Source organism: Mesoplodon densirostris, chromosome 3 (genome assembly GCF_025265405.1).
Source record: "Mesoplodon densirostris isolate mMesDen1 chromosome 3, mMesDen1 primary haplotype, whole genome shotgun sequence".
Classification (NCBI taxonomy): domain Eukaryota; kingdom Metazoa; phylum Chordata; class Mammalia; order Artiodactyla; family Ziphiidae; genus Mesoplodon; species Mesoplodon densirostris.
Genome location: NC_082663.1, coordinates 162462068 through 162478670, shown reverse-complemented (window position 1 = coordinate 162478670; position 16603 = coordinate 162462068). Strand labels below are relative to the sequence as shown.

Genomic DNA, 16603 nt, shown 5'->3' with positions numbered 1-16603 from the left:
CAACAGTGAGTTCACGAATAGCTCACGATTTGTGAGATGGGCCGGGGATGCGGTCTGCCCTTCCTGAGGACAAGCAGGCCAAAGCTCCCACCGCGAGGGCAGAATGGCATGTGGGATTCAGAGCTCAGAGTCTGGAGTCTGACGAGCTCCCCACCTCCCACCTGAGCCTCTGTTTGCTGGGCTGTACTCTGGGATGACTGAAGGCGCCTCATGTGTGGTTGCTTTTAAGCAGTTTGCAGTACAGGCCTCGTGCTGAGCTCTCAAGTGCAGTGGCTACTGTCATTCACAATGCCACCTCCTGCAGAACAGCCACGAGCCAGGAGGAAGCCTCGAGCCCACTCCCTTTAACTGAATCAGTCGGCAGCTGGACCATACGGCTCACCTCCAAGTCAGAGAACTTTCGCTTCTAGAATTGTCTCTCCCCCATTTTAGCAGGGCCTTTAACCAAACCCAATTTAAATGAAAACCCAAACTGAAATGAAAACCCAAACCAATTAATTGCCTGACATGACTAAATCCCAGACCGAACTCAGATATTTGGGGGTTTAACCATGAATCAAACGGAGAGCTCTTTAAAGAAAGAGCAGTCTCATGAACTACTTATAATGGAAGGCAGCCACCATATGCTTTCAAACACCAAAACACCACACAGTCTGCAGTGTTTCCTGCTCCAAGCCTGAGGCTCAAGGGGCAGCGTTACCTTGATAGACAGAGAGCCCGTCTCTCTGTTCAGGGACAGGTCGGCTGAGAGGGAGGCGCCATAGTCCATGCTCTCGGAGGTGGAGAGGCTGCCACAGTCTGAGTCCCTCTTGGAAGGGCCTAGAGCCGCCTGGGCAGGGAGCTCCAGGCTGCCGTTGGCCAGCTTCTCGCCACCCAAGGTCTCCAGGGCGCTGCTGTTGGGACGGCTCTGGCTTGCTTTCTGGGACCTGCTGGCTGCTGGACTGAGGTCCCCACCCTGGTCAGTGGCTGGCTTCTCCTCGGATACCTGAATCCTGGCATCCATGGACACCGGTCGGGACTTCCGGAGGGGCACGGGCACGGCTAGGCCGTTCTCATTTCCAGGGGCCACATCTGGGGGGCTGGTGGCTTGGAGGGATGTGTCCCCAGAGGGTTGGTTGGGCCCATTCACAATGTCCTGAGGCTGGCTAGGTGGCAGTGGGGTGAAAGATGATTCTTTGAGAAGCTTGTCAGCATCGAGGCTCAGCTGACTCACCTCAGAGGAGTCCCGAGTGTGGTTCCCCAGAGGCTAGGAGAAAAAAAAAACATAGTCAAGGCCATGCTACTGTGTGTCCGAGGCAAGAGTCAGAGGTGCAGTGAGGTCAGAAAGTCAGACACCCACAAGGTGAAGCGGGCCAGGGAGGTAGGCAGGTAGGCCAGGCATCCCTCTCTAGTAAGCCACAGTCCTCCCCACTCCTTATTGCCTAACTAACAAACAAAATTATTGTACTACTTGCTTTGAGGAATAGGTTTTCCTCCTAGGAGTGGAGGCAACTGTGGCCAGCTAGATAGCTCATGCCCTGTCGAAAGGGGGCAGTGGCTACTCCGCTCCAGCCAATTGTGACAACGTGGGAAAATGGGTCCCCTGTCCCCAGACCTCCAATTTTTCAAGACAAGCTCAAATCTGGACTTGTACATGACATCTCCCAATTTTTAGATGGCAACTAACTCAAATTTTTTAAAAAATCACAGAAAGGCCAAACCAAACCTATCCAGGGGCTAGATTTAGCCTATTAGCCACTTTTTTTGTTTTGTTTTTGTTTTTTAGAGCTTTTCAGGGGTAGAAAGTACTGAAAATGTTGCTATTGTGAAACAGAACACTGATTTCTGTGGATGAAACATCAATGTCCAACCTAATGAATAAGGTGAGTACCCACACAGCCACCTTCCAGGTCAGGAATGGGACACTGTCCCAGTCCTGAGACCCTGACCTGTGTCCACCCTCCCCCTAACACAATCATTGTCCTGACTTTGATCTCTAAGTGTTATAGGTCAGTTTGTCTGCTTTTAAACTTGATATTAACAGAATCATACCATAAGCACCCTCTTGTGCTTTTTTTTTTTTTTTTTTTTTTTTGCGGTACGCGGGCCTCTCACTGTCGCGGCATCATCTCCCGTTGCGGAGCACAGGCTCCAGACGTGCAGGCTCAGCGGCCATGGCTCACAGGCCCAGCCGCCCAGCGGCATGTGGGATCTTCCCGGACCGGGGCATGAACCCGCGTACCCTGCATCGGCAGGCGGACTCTCAACCACTGCGCCACCAGGGAAGCCCATCTCTTGTGCTTTTTTAACCTTGGATATGGAATCTTCAGAAGCAACTCTAATCCACCTTCTATTCAGCACCCAGAGCAATGATGGTTCAAAAATTCAGATCTGATCCTGACATCCACACAGCAACGCCCAGCCCCTGCCTGAAACCCTCATGGGCCCCCACTGTCTTCATGACAAAGACCAGCCTTCTGCCTGTGGAGAAACCAGGTGGGACGTGACACTTTCTGCCTCTTCCCCATCCTCGCTGCCCGCCCCCTCCTGGAACCAGGCCCCAGACACGCTGCTTGCCCCTCCCACTCCCAGCCCACACCTGGCCCTGCCACCTAAGAGCTCAGCGACTGCACCACTCGAACCTCAGTTTCCCCATCTGTAAAATGGAGCCTGGGTTCTCCTCTGTCTGAGTTGCAGGATGCCCGGCACCCAGCGGGGGCTCAGTAAGGGCTGTGGTTACTGTGCTGATTCCACTCGTCCTCCTTGGGGCGTCCCTTCCTCGTCCTGGTGAGGATTCACACCAGCTCAGGCTCCTCCCAGGAATGAATTAAACTTGAGAAAATGCTGTACTGTCCATCCCCAACAGTCTAGGCCCTCCCTCATTAGGTCCACGGCACCATCTGTATAGCAAATCTCCCCTCCTGGGGGAGGCTCTCCCCAAATGGCTAGACCAGGGATCCGAAAGTAGAAGCTCAGGACAGAAGCCAGCCCACAGACGTGTTTTGTTTGGCTCAAATGTTTTATAAAAATGTAAATTAGCTTTAATTTAAATTTACAGCCAGCCAAGCACTGAAGCTTGCAGATGGGTTACGAATATGGCAAGACCTGGGTCCCCTGGGCACTCAGGGCAGCCAGACGGGGTCTGGGGTGGCCGGAGTCCTTCGTTCGGCCCGTTGCCTCTGATTACGTGCAGCCTTTATGTGCATTGATCCCACAGTGTGCTACACACATCCTCATTTTGTATGTGAGCCACAACAGATAAAAGGCTGGGAAGCAAAATGAGTCAACTACCAACTTTTAAAACCTGGAAGATCTCATATAAAACTCTGATTCCTGGTCTTCCCTGAAAACGCACAGGATTTGGTCAACACGCCCTGCTGCCTAATCCCGGCCCACGTGCTGTCTTACGTAACTGGTGGCGTGGGGGCCTGTGACCTCTGAGCTGGGGATAAACAGAAAGGAACCCTTCCTGCACCGCCCGGGCCACTCGCACACCAGCCAAGGCCTGCGGGGATCCCGTGCCTCCCGCACGCCCCACCCCCCACCCCCGTTCCTCCAGGCCTTACAGAGGTGGCATCCCCCGAGTCCTCCTCTTCCCCCTCATCCCGGCCGTCTTCAATCTCCTCCATCACTTCAGCCTTGGCCTCGGCCACCAGTTCCCGCAGAGCCTTGTTGCTGGTGATGCTGCTGACGAAGGGATGCTGAGGGTGGGCAAGACAGCTGGGTTAGAACCACTGTGGGCTGGGGGGTGAGGAGGGGCAGCCAAGGCTGGGGGAGGCGATCCCCCAGGCGGAGAAGGCCAGCGGCATCCCTGAGCGAAACGTGAACAGGAACTTGGTCAGGCAGACCCAGAGGCAGCTCAGAAAGTCCTGTGTGTGGTGGAAAGTGCGCCAGCTCTGCCACTCACCAGCTGTGTGACACTGAGCAAGTCCCCTTCCCTCTCTGAGCTACAGGCTTCTCACCTCTGAAGTGGAGACAATAATGCCAGACCCACAGGGAAGGCGTGAGGATGGAATGGGATCACCCGAAGGGAAGAGCTTAGCCCAAAGCGGGAGCAGAAGTCATGTTTCAGGAGGTTTGTTTATTTGTTAATTTACTTTTTTAAAAGGTTTTCATATATGGTTTTAAAAATATAATATATACAGTATATACATGCATATACACACACACACTTTATTGAAGAATTACTTACACACAGTAAAGTTCACAAATCATTAAGCTCAGGGACTTTTTCCATACATACACACCTGGTGTAACCACCACCCAGCTTAAGACACAGACCATTTCCATCACCTCGAGAAGGTCCCCATTCCCCGTGCAGTCAACCTCACTCCCCACAGCCACCCAGCCCCAGAGACTAGGTTTGCCTTCTCTTTAACTTCATCTGAACAGAATCATAGAGTACGTATTCTTTTGTGGTTGGTTTTCTTCACTCAACACAAGTTGAACTGAGACTATGAGATCCGCCTACCCTGTTGCATATGTCGGTAAACTCTTCCCTTTTGATTCCCGTGCAGTATTCTACCACGTGACTCTGTCACGGTTTGTGTATTCTTCCTGCTGTTGCTGGCCATTTGTGTTGTTTCCCATTTGGGGCGACTATTAATAAAGCTGCTATGAACATGCTCGTATAGGTCTCAGGGTGGATGTGTGTGTTTGCAAAATCTTGAGGCCAAGTAGTGTATGTTCTATTCCTAGGTGTTTACAGAAATGTCACGTCTTTAAAAAGTGAAGGCTCTTTCACGGACCTTGGAAAACACCAAAGCTTTTAAGGCCTCAGCAGATAGTAAATCAGCCCGAAGATCTCCCTGGTGCAAGACTGTCTCTGAGCATCTTGTCCCCAGCACCAGGTTGTGGACAGGGACATGGGATTCCTCAATTCCCCACACTCACTTAGAAAGGCATTGGCAGGGGCGGGATGGGGCAGTTGTTAGGTTGGAATTTGCTCATCTGAAATGCACAGGAAGGCTCTGATGAAATTCACTGTTTTTACTGTCAGTTATCAGAGGAGGAACAGTGTCAACAAGATTGCAGCGAAGTATTTAAATGACTAAAGAGAATAAATTTTCTAACACCTTGAAAACACATTCACAGCTGATAGGTCCACTACAAATCGTTCCTAACTGCTTGTTCATTCTTATCTGTTTAATACATTTGTGGAAGGCCAGAGGCAACACCGTATTCAACCTGGGCACCCCACTCTGCACGTGGGAAAGCAATACGCCTCACTCCTTTTAAAGAGCCCTGTCATTCAGATCTTCCTAAACCAGCCTGACTTTCTCTAGTTAGTCCAAACTAGTAAAGACGTGAAGAATTTTATTTCTTATCTTTCTCTCCCACACCCCCCGTTCATTCGTTGATTCATGCCTCAGCCCCATGTTGAGGCCAGTGATGTGCCAGGTGCTGAAATAAGGCCAAACAAGCAGACAGGCAAGCTCCCTGGCCTTGGGGGCTCGCAGCTGAGAGGGAAAGACAATGGGCATGTAACCAAACTGACAAGATCATTTTTCAGATCAGGTAATAGGATAGGCTGGAGGAACGTGGGCCTGGATTGGTGCGGTGGGTGGGTGGCGGGAGAGTCTGCCTAGGTCTTTGGGCAGAGAGCCCTCCTTGGGAGGTGACATTCAAGCTGAGCCCTGAGGGATGTGAAGGGGCCGGCCAGGGAAAGATCTGGGCACAGAGAATTCCACGCAGGGGGAGCAGCACGTACAAGGGCTGCAGCAGAGCAGTGATATAAAGAGTTACCCTTTGGGGCCTCCCTGGTGGCGCAGTGGTTGAGAGTCCGCCTGCCGATGCAGGGGATACGGGTTCGTGCCCCGATCTGGGAGGATCCCATATGCTGCGGAGCGGCTGGGCCCGTGAGCCATGGCCGCTGGGCCTGCGCGTCCGGAGCCTGTGCTCCGCAACGAGAGAGGCCACAACAGTGAGAGGCCCGCATACCGCAAAAAGAAAAAAAAAAAAAAAAAAAGAGTTACCCTTTGAAGGCATCACTCTGGCTGCTGTGTGGCTCCAAAAGGTCTTGAATTGGAATATTAATAAGGATGTACTAATCGTGAGAGGCAGGAGAGTATAGCAGTGAAGATTGCTGGCTCTAGACTCGAGAGCCAGGCTGCCTGGAATAAAATCCCACTTCCACCAACTTGGGGAAGTCACTCAACCTCTCTGAGCCTCAGTTTGCTCATCGGTATACTGGGAATAATAGTATGGCTGTTCTAAGCATTGTAGCAAGAGCTCAAAATACAGCAGCTATCATCTGTATCATCATCACCACCATCATTATCATCATCAGCAGCACCACCACCATCACCACTACCGTCATTCCTAAAGCCACCATCATCACCACCATCACGACTGCCCCTGCCATCACCATGCCTACCATTCCTACCACTGCCACTATGATCATCAGTGCTATCACCAGCAGCAGAACCACAATCAGGGAAGCCTTTAAGCACCATTCCCTCCTGCGTCCCCAGAGTGCAGCTTTTTGGAACTGAAGGTCAGAATCAGATCCCAAAAGCTTCCCGAGCTTCACACGGCACAACCTCACACATGTGAACTTGAGCAAGAAGCCACGGGACACTTCACTGCAGTTGCTGAAGCAGATGCGGCAGAAACAAATAAACAAGAAGCCACGGGACACTTCACTGCAGTTGCTGAAGCAGATGCGGCAGAAACAAATAAACAAATAGGGTTGAGAATTTAGAGAAGTTTAACAAACACAGGCTTCTGGAAATACCAGGTTTTCATCAGGCCATATCACATATTGACCAAATTAGTGACTCTTAAGCTTGGCCAGGAGCCTTGCTTTCTTGAGGTTGAATATCTTCTGCATGGCCTCCCTTGAGCACCTCGGGGTCTTCAGGAAGCGGAGGGGGAGGCATGGGGAAGAAAGCCTCTGACAGAGGGGCAGGTGAGCAGGGCCATTCCCCTGGACGCCAAGCTCCTGGAATCCCCGGGCGAGAGGGGCTGGCAGATGAGGCGGGCCCTCCTGTGTCTGATTAGGCCCGGAACACTGTTCTGTAAACTGGTCTGGGACACAAAGCACAGGCCACCTCCTCCACTGCATCAGCTCTGCTACTTCCAGGGTTGTGTTTAGAAAAGACGTTCCAGGGCTTCCCTGGTGGCACAGTGGTTGAGAATCCGCCTGCCGATGCAGGGGACACGGGTTCGTGCCCCGGTCTGGAAGGATCCCACATGCTGCGGAGCGGCTGGGCCCGTGAGCCATGGCCACTGAGCCTGCGCGTCCGGAGCCTGTGCTCCGCAACGGGAGAGGCCACAACAGTGAGAGGCCCGCGTACCGCAAAAAAAAAAAAAAACACAACAACAACAGAAAAGACGTTTCAACTGCCAAGCTGCCAAGGCCCGTTAGAGACAAAGCCCAGCACAGAAGGGTGCGGGACCTTCCCCGGTGGCCAGTGCACTGTGCACCTGCACAGGGACAGGCTGGTCTGGGCACATGGGTCCCTAGAAAGGTGCTCGGTCACCCCCGTGGAAGACCCAGATCAGAGGGAAACTCAGCCGTCTGCTCCTTCAGGAAGACGAAAAGCTGTTCTGTGCTGTCTCTGCAGGGAGCCCCAAGGTGTCACAGAGCTCGCCAGCTGGCACCCACCCTCTGGCCAGGACCTCTCCTGCCATCTACGCAGTCATCCTTCCCAAGAACTTGAGCCTAGTTTTCCTGTGTGCTTAGAAACCATCAGCCGGGGTGTCCCACGCTCCAAGACTGGCTTTAGAAAACGCCTAATAACATTTCCAAGCTTTCAGGTGTCAGCATCTTTCCTTCAGTCCTCCTTCCCTCCCTCCTAACTTTATGCCATCTCTCTTTCTTTCCTTCATTCATTCAGAGGGGCAACTTACTAGAGTGGTCAAAAGAACAGGCTTTGGAACCAGATGACCAGGATCAGAAATCAGCTCTGTCACTTACACACTGTGTGACTTTGTGCAGGCTACCTAACCTCTCTGTGCTTCAGTTTTATCATCTGTTTGACAGAGATCCAAACAGTACCTATTATATAGGGTTGTCATGAGGATTAAATTAGCTAACATTTGCTAAGCATTTAGAATAGAACCTGGCATGGAGAAGAGGTGACATAACACTTTGTTAAGTAAAAATAAGTAAATGTATTTAACGAAGGCCCTCTCCATACCAGGTACTATTCTGGATGAATGGGGCACATCAGTGAAAGCAAAAATGAAAACAAAAACAAAGACTGCTGTCCCCAGGGAGCTGACATGCTAGTCAGGGAAATCAACGATAAACTTAATAAACATGTAAGTGATATACTATAAGCGCTATGTGCCATGGAAAATCAAAAGTAGGGCAGGGGAAGGAGAATTAGGAATGTGGGGGTGCAGGAGGTTTTAAACAGGGTACTTGGGGGAGGGCTCACTGAGAAGCTGCCATTTGAGCAATGACTTGAAGAGAAAGAGTCAGCCATGGAGGTGTCTAGGGGAAGAGCATCCCTGGCATAGTGGACAGGCAGTGCAAAGGCCCCGAGGCTGGAGTGTGCCTGGAGTGTCTGAAGAGTAACAAGGAGGCTGGTTGGCTGGGGAAGAGTGAGGGGGCAAGAGGAAGAGAAGTCTGAGGAGTCAAGGTGGGGTGGGCAGACATTGCAGGTCACTGAGACTCTGGATTTTACCCTGAGTAAGATGGGAGCCATTAAGGGGCTTTGGACTCAGGAGGTATAGGAGCTGACTTATGTTTTTCCCTCTGGCTGCAATGGAGGTGGTGAGAAGTGGCTGGATCCTGGGCATGCTCTGAAGCCAGGGACAACAGGATTCCCTGGTAGAATGGATACAGAGTGTGTGAGAAAGAGAGGGGTTAAGGATGCTTGCGAGGTTTGGGGCCTGACTGCTGGCAAGGTGGGGCTGCCATCGAATGAGACAGGAAAGCCATCGCTAGAGCATATTTGGAGAAAGATGGGGACGCTCAGTTGCGGATGTGTTAAGTTTGAGATATCTACGGACACCTAAAGGGGGAGGGTAAACAGCCAGATACAAGGGCCTGTGGGCGAGGAGGGCAGTCTGGACTGCAGGCAGAAATGTGGGAGTCATGGCGAACAGACGAGCCCATCAAGGTGATGGAGACGGAGGAAAAGGCCCTGGCGCACTTCACGTTAATGAGCTAGAGAAACAGGAGCAGGCGAAGGAGACAGACGAGTGGCCAGTGAGAAGGAAGGAAACCAAGAAAGCGTGGAGACTGGACATCAGGCGTTGACAGCCAAGGGGAAGGGGGTCGCCTGTGGCTGCTGCTGAGTCCAGCAAGACCAGCACCGAGGCCTGAGCTGACCACGAAGTCCAGAAGGTACTAACGACCTTGACAAGAATGCTGTGTTAGAAGAGGGTGGGTTTAAGAGCAAATTCAACAAGTGCACACTGCACACCGGATGTGTGACAGCCACGATGCTGAAGACAGCAGGTGGGTACAGAATCGCATCCACTCACACACTTCCGTGATGCAAGCACGACCCTCCTCCTACAGAGGAGGAAACTGAGGCTCAGAGTGAGGACCACTCGGGTTTCAGGAGGGCGAGCCTGATTTCAGAGCCCGGGTTACCACCAAGTGATACGGTCCCAACAAAATATCCGTGCAAGCGAATGAATGGATCATAAATCAGCGGGGGCATAAGTCAGTCAGCTGAAGGCGGGATGCAGGGCAAGAGGAGGGGCCGGGAGGAACGTGGGGGCCGCAGGCAGATGTGAGGCTCTGGAGGGTGTGCTGGCAAGTCAAGGTCTGGGCTTACCTGTGGCCACTCCAGGTCAGGTGACCTCGGCAGGCCACTTCCCTGCCATGAGCCTCAGGGTCCTCACCTAAGGGGGTAACGATGCCCCACCCTCCCTAACTCAGAGACGAACAGGCACGTGGAAAAAACTGAGGGCAGCCTAAGCTCTGAAAGGAGCTTTCTTTGTCTGGAGGGATCTCTACTTTCTTCTGCCACCCTTGTGTCTCAGTGAAGAGTCCTCTGGCAGGACGTTTTTTTCTCCACTATGGAACGGAAATTCCTGGCTCTGGCTGAGGCTCCTGGGCTGCCACGAGGGGATGAGGGACAGCTGGTCTCTTCCTGACAGCATATCCTGGAGGCCGGATGTATCAGGCCAGGAGGTGCCTGCTCACAGGAAACAATTGGCCCCAGGAGCTTGGAGCTTTTGCATCTGACAGTGACGGCAGGCCCACGCACCCCCACCCCTGGTTGGCCTGGTCCAGTCCCTTGCCGACGCCACCCACCAAACGCCGCAATACCCCGAAAAGAAGGCCGCTGGTAACTCCAGCCGTGTGCTTTCAAATGTAATGCAGAAATCTACAAGGAACAATCATGAGCCCCAGCAGACACCCCACTCTGCATCCTCGCTCCTTTCCATTTTTTAATAACTCAATTCAATGCAACAACTCTTCACTGCGCACAGCACTTAACAACTAAGCTAAGCGCTTTACAGTGTCTTCTCACTTAACTCTGTAAGGGCGGCCTGGCTATCATCCTCACTTCAGAGTGAGAACAGGGTCACAGAGAGGTTAAGCCCCCTGAGCAGGGTCTCACAGCCAGTAAGTGGCAGAGCTGGGATTTGAACCCAGGACTTTCCAACCCCAGTCCACACACTGAATCACTTTGCTACACATCCCAGAGGGATGCACTGTGGCCCAGAGTGCCAACCACAGCCCCAGCACCTGGCGCACAGTAAGTCGGGGCTTGGGAGAAGCAGCTGAATGTGAAGAAAGACTCGAGTGCACGGTGGAGCGTCGGCCCCCTTAGCTCCCACCACACGAAGGTGGAAGGACCAGAGTGGACAGGCCACATCACCCAGGCCCACTTCCTCTCCCTCTCCCAACAGCACTGGTGGCCCGGGGACTGGGATCAGCCGCGCTAGAGACAGCCGGGTGTTTCCAAACACAGCTGCAAACACTCGAACACTCACCCCGCCAGGACACGAGGCATCGGCCCCCGGCAAGGGCAGCTCGCAGCTACCTCCAATATTCCAAAGAGGTTCAAGGAAACAGTCATCCACTTCCCCACCTGGAGTCCGTTCAGCCAGCTCAGGGGATGCTCCCTGAGTCAGCTGTCATCCTGGCTGGTCTTGGAGATTCCACACCCAATAGCCAGAGGAGCCTTGTAAGTGTAAGTCAGATGGTGTCTCCCTCCTCCAAACCCTCACGGGTGCGCCATCACACACAGGGTGAAGCCTGCATCCTCCCGAGGTCCTGTATGACCCGCCATGACCTGGTCCCCCTCCTCTTTGAAAGGCCTGCTTCCACCGTTGGTCTTTCGCCAGGAACTTGGATTTGGGGAGGGTTCCCCCCATTAACTGATAAGAGGGGCCAGCTCTGCCTGAACTGCAAGCGAGGTGGCCCATGCTGAACGCCTGCCAGCCTTCTGCAGTCTGGAACCCTGCCCGTGCCAGGCAGACGCTGCCCACGTGGCCAGCCCCCAGTGAAACCCTGGGCCCCGAGCTCTCCCCCGTGCTTCCCAGGTAAACAACACCTCACACGTGTCACCACGACGCACAGCTGGCGGAACTAAGCACAGACCGTGTGACTCCACTGGAAGGGGACTCTGGAAGCTCCTGCCTGGCTTCCCTCAGGTGCCTTTTCCTCTGTATCTTTTTGCTGTAATAAGTCATAGTGGAGAGTACGACTAGATGCTGCGTCCCGAGTGTCCTCTTAGGGAAGCACTGAACCTGGGGGTGGACACGCCCCCGTACCGCTCCGATCTCATCTCCAGCCCTGCCCCCCTCCTCACCCCGGCTCCTGCACCCTGGCCCCCCGGCTCTCCCGGCTGCACCAATCGGGCCCCCATCCTAGGCCTTCACCTCTGCTCCTGAGCACCATGTGCCTGGCCCCCCGGCCTCCTTTGGGTCTCTGTGCACAGAGCCCCTAGTGTCCTCCTTTTATAGGAGAGCAACCCCGCCCAGGCCCCCCTCCCCTGTGCTGTTCTCTTTTCCTCCACAGCCCTGCTCTCCACCTGCCACGTGCACTATCTGCTCATCAGCTGCCTGTCTCCCCCACTGGAAGGTAAGCTCCTTGAGCACAGGAGTCTGGGGGCTCCCTTACCACAGCCAGCCCTCCCCGCACGAGGGCCGGCACATGGCAGGTGCTCAGGGAACGTCGGCCGATGAGTGAACAGTTGTGCACACCATCGCCTGGGCTGGGGGAGGACGAACCCAGCTTCCAGGTCACGGGTGATCTGTCCACAGGAAGGGCTGGGCAGAGGGACAGGCAGCCACCCGGGAGAGGGGACCACTCACCTCCAGGAGCTGTGCAGCGCTGGGCCGGGTCTCCGGGTTCTTATCCAGGGCCGTCTTCAGGAAGTCTCGGAACTCCGCAGACCTGGGACGACAGACAGGTAAGCTGGGAGCGGGCGAGAGCCGAGAAAACTCCCCACATCACTGACTCCACTCTCCTGGGAGGCGCGTGCTTCCCAAACACGCCCTTCCTAGGACAAAGGGCGCCTTTATAAGCTACATGGCAGAGGCGACGGGGCCTTCAAGATGCCCTTCTCGTCACAGACATCACCAACAGAGAGGATGTGGAAATCAGAGGAGCAGGGACCTGCCCGAGGGCACACAGTGAAACACAGCAGTGCTGGGGTTCGAGCCCCAATTCCCAGCCCAGGGTTGTGCCACGTGTCTGCTGGGGCTCACGTGGGCTCTTACTCCTGCAGTGGGATCCGGCTTATCTGGGTTACCCGTTCTCTCTGATGGAGAGCCTATGTCCACAGCAGAGAGGGAGAAAAGAGCCAGGAGGGTCCAGGGAGCTCAGAGAGGCCTGCAGACCCCCAGGCCCAACCGCTCCCCAACTGCGGAGCCCAGCAGCGACGGCAGAGCCCTGGCACCCCGCATCCCCTCACCCCGCATCCCAGGCCCACTGGCCGTCCAGCAAACACCCTCAGGCAGGCCTCCTGGCCACTTACCACTTAGAAGGCGTGAGTAGCGTGGGAGGGTCCGACTTGGCAATCTTGAGCAGGACCCGCATGGGGTTGAGCTCGTGGTGCGGGGGCTCGATCTGGGCCATCTCAATCAGAGTGATGCCCAGGGACCAGATGTCGGCTTTGTAGTCATATGGGGTGTCCTTCATGGTCTCACACATCACCACCTCGGGAGCCATCCTGAACCAACCAAGGGACAACAGAGGGCTCAGACCCTGGCCTCCACAGGCGCTTCTCAGAGACTCAGGGTCAAGGACCAGCACAAGCCAACATCAGGGGGTTGGCAGCACTCCCGAGTCATGATTCTCATTCCTTTCCATCCCACTGTCTTCCTTAGGACCGGTTTCTCACACAAAGACGCCTTCCAAGCGGCTCCAATGCCCAAGTCCTGCTGCAGTTCTGATTCCTACCACAAGATGGCAGCAACAATCCAGAACACAGGGTCCTGGGGGAGGGGTGGGTGGGGGCAGTGGAAAAGGTACTCAGGGAAAACTGGGGGCGGGAAGGGGGGTGAAGAGAACACAACAGCACAGAGAGAAGGGATGGGAGAGAAAAGGAGAAAGGGGAATAAAAGGGCAGAGAGAGAAAGAAAGAGTGAGTAATAAGCAAGCAAGAAAGGAACCTCACTCCAGGATGGGAAGTAAAACAGAAACTAGTTAGGTGCGAAACTGAGAGAGGTTTTTTTGTTTGTTTGCTTTTTTTTAAAGTAATAGTTTTGGAAAATAAGGAAACACAATGGACTGGATAAGTCTGGGGAGATTTCATATAAGCATAGGAACTGAACTTGTATTGTTCATCTTCATGGCCCTAGCCCTATGCCTGGCACTCAATCAAGAACCGTTTTTCAGGGGTGTCAGTTCTTAATGGAGCATTTTCTATATGCACCATCCCACTCAATCCTCACAACAGCCCATTATGTAGGTGCTATTATACCCCTGATTTTACAGGTGAGTAAACTGAGGCACACGAAGCTGATCAACATGGCCAAGGTCTCAGCGCTAGTAAGTGAGGGGATCTGGGCTCAGACCCAGCAGGCTGATGCAGGAGCCCCTGCCTCTGTTCTCTCTCCTCTAGACCAGCCAGAGGAACCATGGAGAGTTGGAGGTGTAGCGTTCAGCCCACCATCCCATTTCCAGAAGCTACACGACTTACCAGTAAGGCGTTCCTATGAAGGAATCTCGTTTCTGCAGAGTCTTCAGATTCTTGGCAGACACACCAAAGTCAGCTGCAAGGCAAGAATCTCAGATAGAGTACTGGATGGACATTCCTCCACCCACAGCCCTGGGGCATGGACTCAGAGACACATGTTCCAAATCAACTAACAGATGCCATTTTCTAGCTAGCAAACTAGTAATCATTAAAAAACAATAATACCTACTGCTGTAAGATGTATTGAGACATGCACCTTCCTACTTGCTAATAAGAATAGAAACTGAAGGGGACTTCCCTGGTGGTCCAGTGGTTAAGAATCCACCTTCCAACGCAGGGGGTGCGGGTTCTATCCCTGGCCGAGGAACTAAGATCCTACATGCTACGGGGCAACCAAGCCTGCACGACTCAACTAGAGAGAAGCCCGTGCGCTGCAATGATGGATCCCAGGTGCCGCACCTAAGACTCAACATGGCCAATAAATAAATAAATAAATAATTTTTTTTAAAAAAAGAATATAAATTGGAGAGGCTTTTAGGAAAGCAGTTTGGCAATAAATAGCAAGAACCTTTCAAATATCCATACTCTTCTGGTGCAGTACTTCCAAATCTAGAAATCTACCTTAATGGAATAATCGGGTTTTTTTAATTTTTATTATTTATTTTATTTATTTTTTATTATTTTTGGCTGCATTGGGTCTTTGTTGCTGCACATGGGCTTTCTCTAGTTGTGGCCAGTGGGGGCTACTCTGCATTGCAGTACACTCAGGCTTCTTACTGCGGTGGCTTCTCTTGTTGTGAAGCATGGGCTCTAGGCGTGCAGGTTTCAGTAGTTGTGGCTCACAGGTTCAGTAGTTGTGGCTCGCAGGCTCCAGAGTGCAGGCTCAGTAGTTGTGGCGCACGGGCATACTTGCTCCGTGGCATGTGGGATCTACCTGGCCCAGGGCTCGAACCTATGTCCCCTGCATTGGCAGGCGGATTCTTAACCACTGCGCCACCAGAGAAGCCGGAAATAATCTTAAATATTAAAAAAAAATTATGCATAACGATATTCATCGAAGTGCCATCATAATAGAGACGAGTTAAAAACAATCACAATTGCTTAGCTTTCAGGGAGTGATTTTAAAACTTCTTGTATGCAATATATAACATATTCTATCTTTTCCAAAAAGAATTTAAGGGACTCTCCTGGTGGTCCAGTGGTTAAGACTCCACGGTCCCAATGCAGGGGGCCCAGGTTCGATCCCTGGTCGGGGAACTAGACCCGCACGCATGCCACAACTAAGAGTTCGCACGGCACAACTAAAGGTCCCACACGCCGCAACTAAGACCTGGCACAGCCAAATAAATAAATCAGTAAATAAATATTTATTAAAGAAAGAATTTAAGATGGTGTATCAAATACATACACACACACACACACACACACACACACACAGAGCAAGATGAACTAGGAAACTAGGAGAGGTAAGAAAGAAGGTAAAGGGTAAACAACTGAACAGATTAAGAAAAATGTGATACACACACAGTGGAATATTTTGTAGTCATTAAAGTTTTGAAGTACTTTATTCAATATTTTAATATTAAATTATACACATTAATATTAAATTTTAACATACATTTCATAATGATAATAGGTGAGGAAGGTTAAGAGGTAGAAACTTCCCATTACAAAACAAATGAGTCACGGGGATGAAATGTACAGTGTGGGGAATATAGCCAATAATCAAGTAATATCTTTGTGTGGTGATAGATGGTAACTAGACTTATCATGGTGATCATTTTGTAATGCGTAGAAATATCGACTCACTATGCTGTGCACCAGAAACCAGCATAGTGCTGTCAATTATACTTCAAAACAAACAGACTCATAGAAAAACAGATCAGATATGTAGGGGTTCGGGGGAGGGGGAATCGGATGAAGGTGGTCAAAGGTACAAACTTGCAGTTTTAAGATAAATAAGTCCTAGGGAGGCAATGTACAACATGACAAATAGAATTAACACTGCTGGGTGTTATATATGAAAGTTGGTAACACAGTAAATCCTAAGAGTTCTCATCACAAGGAAAAACACTTTTTCTTTCATTTTGTAACTATACAAATGGATGTTCACTAAACTTATTGTGATAATCATTTCATGATATATGTAAGTCCAATCATTATGTTGTGACCTTAAACTGATACAGTGCTGAATGTCAGTTATATCTGAATAAAACTGGAAGTAAAAATAAATTAAAATTTTAAAATAACATATATTTAAATATTTCAATATTTAATAGAATATTAAAATATTTTATTGGTATATTTATATAGGTTAAATGGGAAAGGGGGAGGATGTATATTGTATGGTCAGAATTATGCCCCACTCCCCCCCCCCACAAAAGGGCAAAAATATATTTTGAATTATTGGAGGAAATGTACCAGCCTGCTTAAATGGTTGTCTGTGGGTGGTAAGACTAGACAAGGTTTCTTCTATTTTCTGAATTCCCGAAGTTTGCTGTGAGAAACGTGTATGACTTTCAGGACTAACAGAAAATAAATAAATATAATTTCTCTTTACA

The 16603-nt window shown here is 51.4% G+C and overlaps 1 protein-coding gene across 1 annotated transcript in view; it reads right to left on the bottom strand.

The window, feature by feature from the left end:
* STK10 (serine/threonine kinase 10) overlaps positions 1-16603 on the bottom strand; it is a 131883-nt gene that overhangs the window by 49144 nt on the left and 66136 nt on the right. Inside the window, exons 5-9 of the mRNA XM_060094947.1 lie at positions 14046-14118; positions 12879-13073; positions 12214-12295; positions 3546-3680; positions 701-1246 (exon numbers count right to left, since the gene is read on the bottom strand). Coding sequence (XP_059950930.1) covers positions 701-1246; positions 3546-3680; positions 12214-12295; positions 12879-13073; positions 14046-14118 — 1031 coding nt within the window. The remainder of the gene's footprint in view (positions 1-700; positions 1247-3545; positions 3681-12213; positions 12296-12878; positions 13074-14045; positions 14119-16603) is intronic.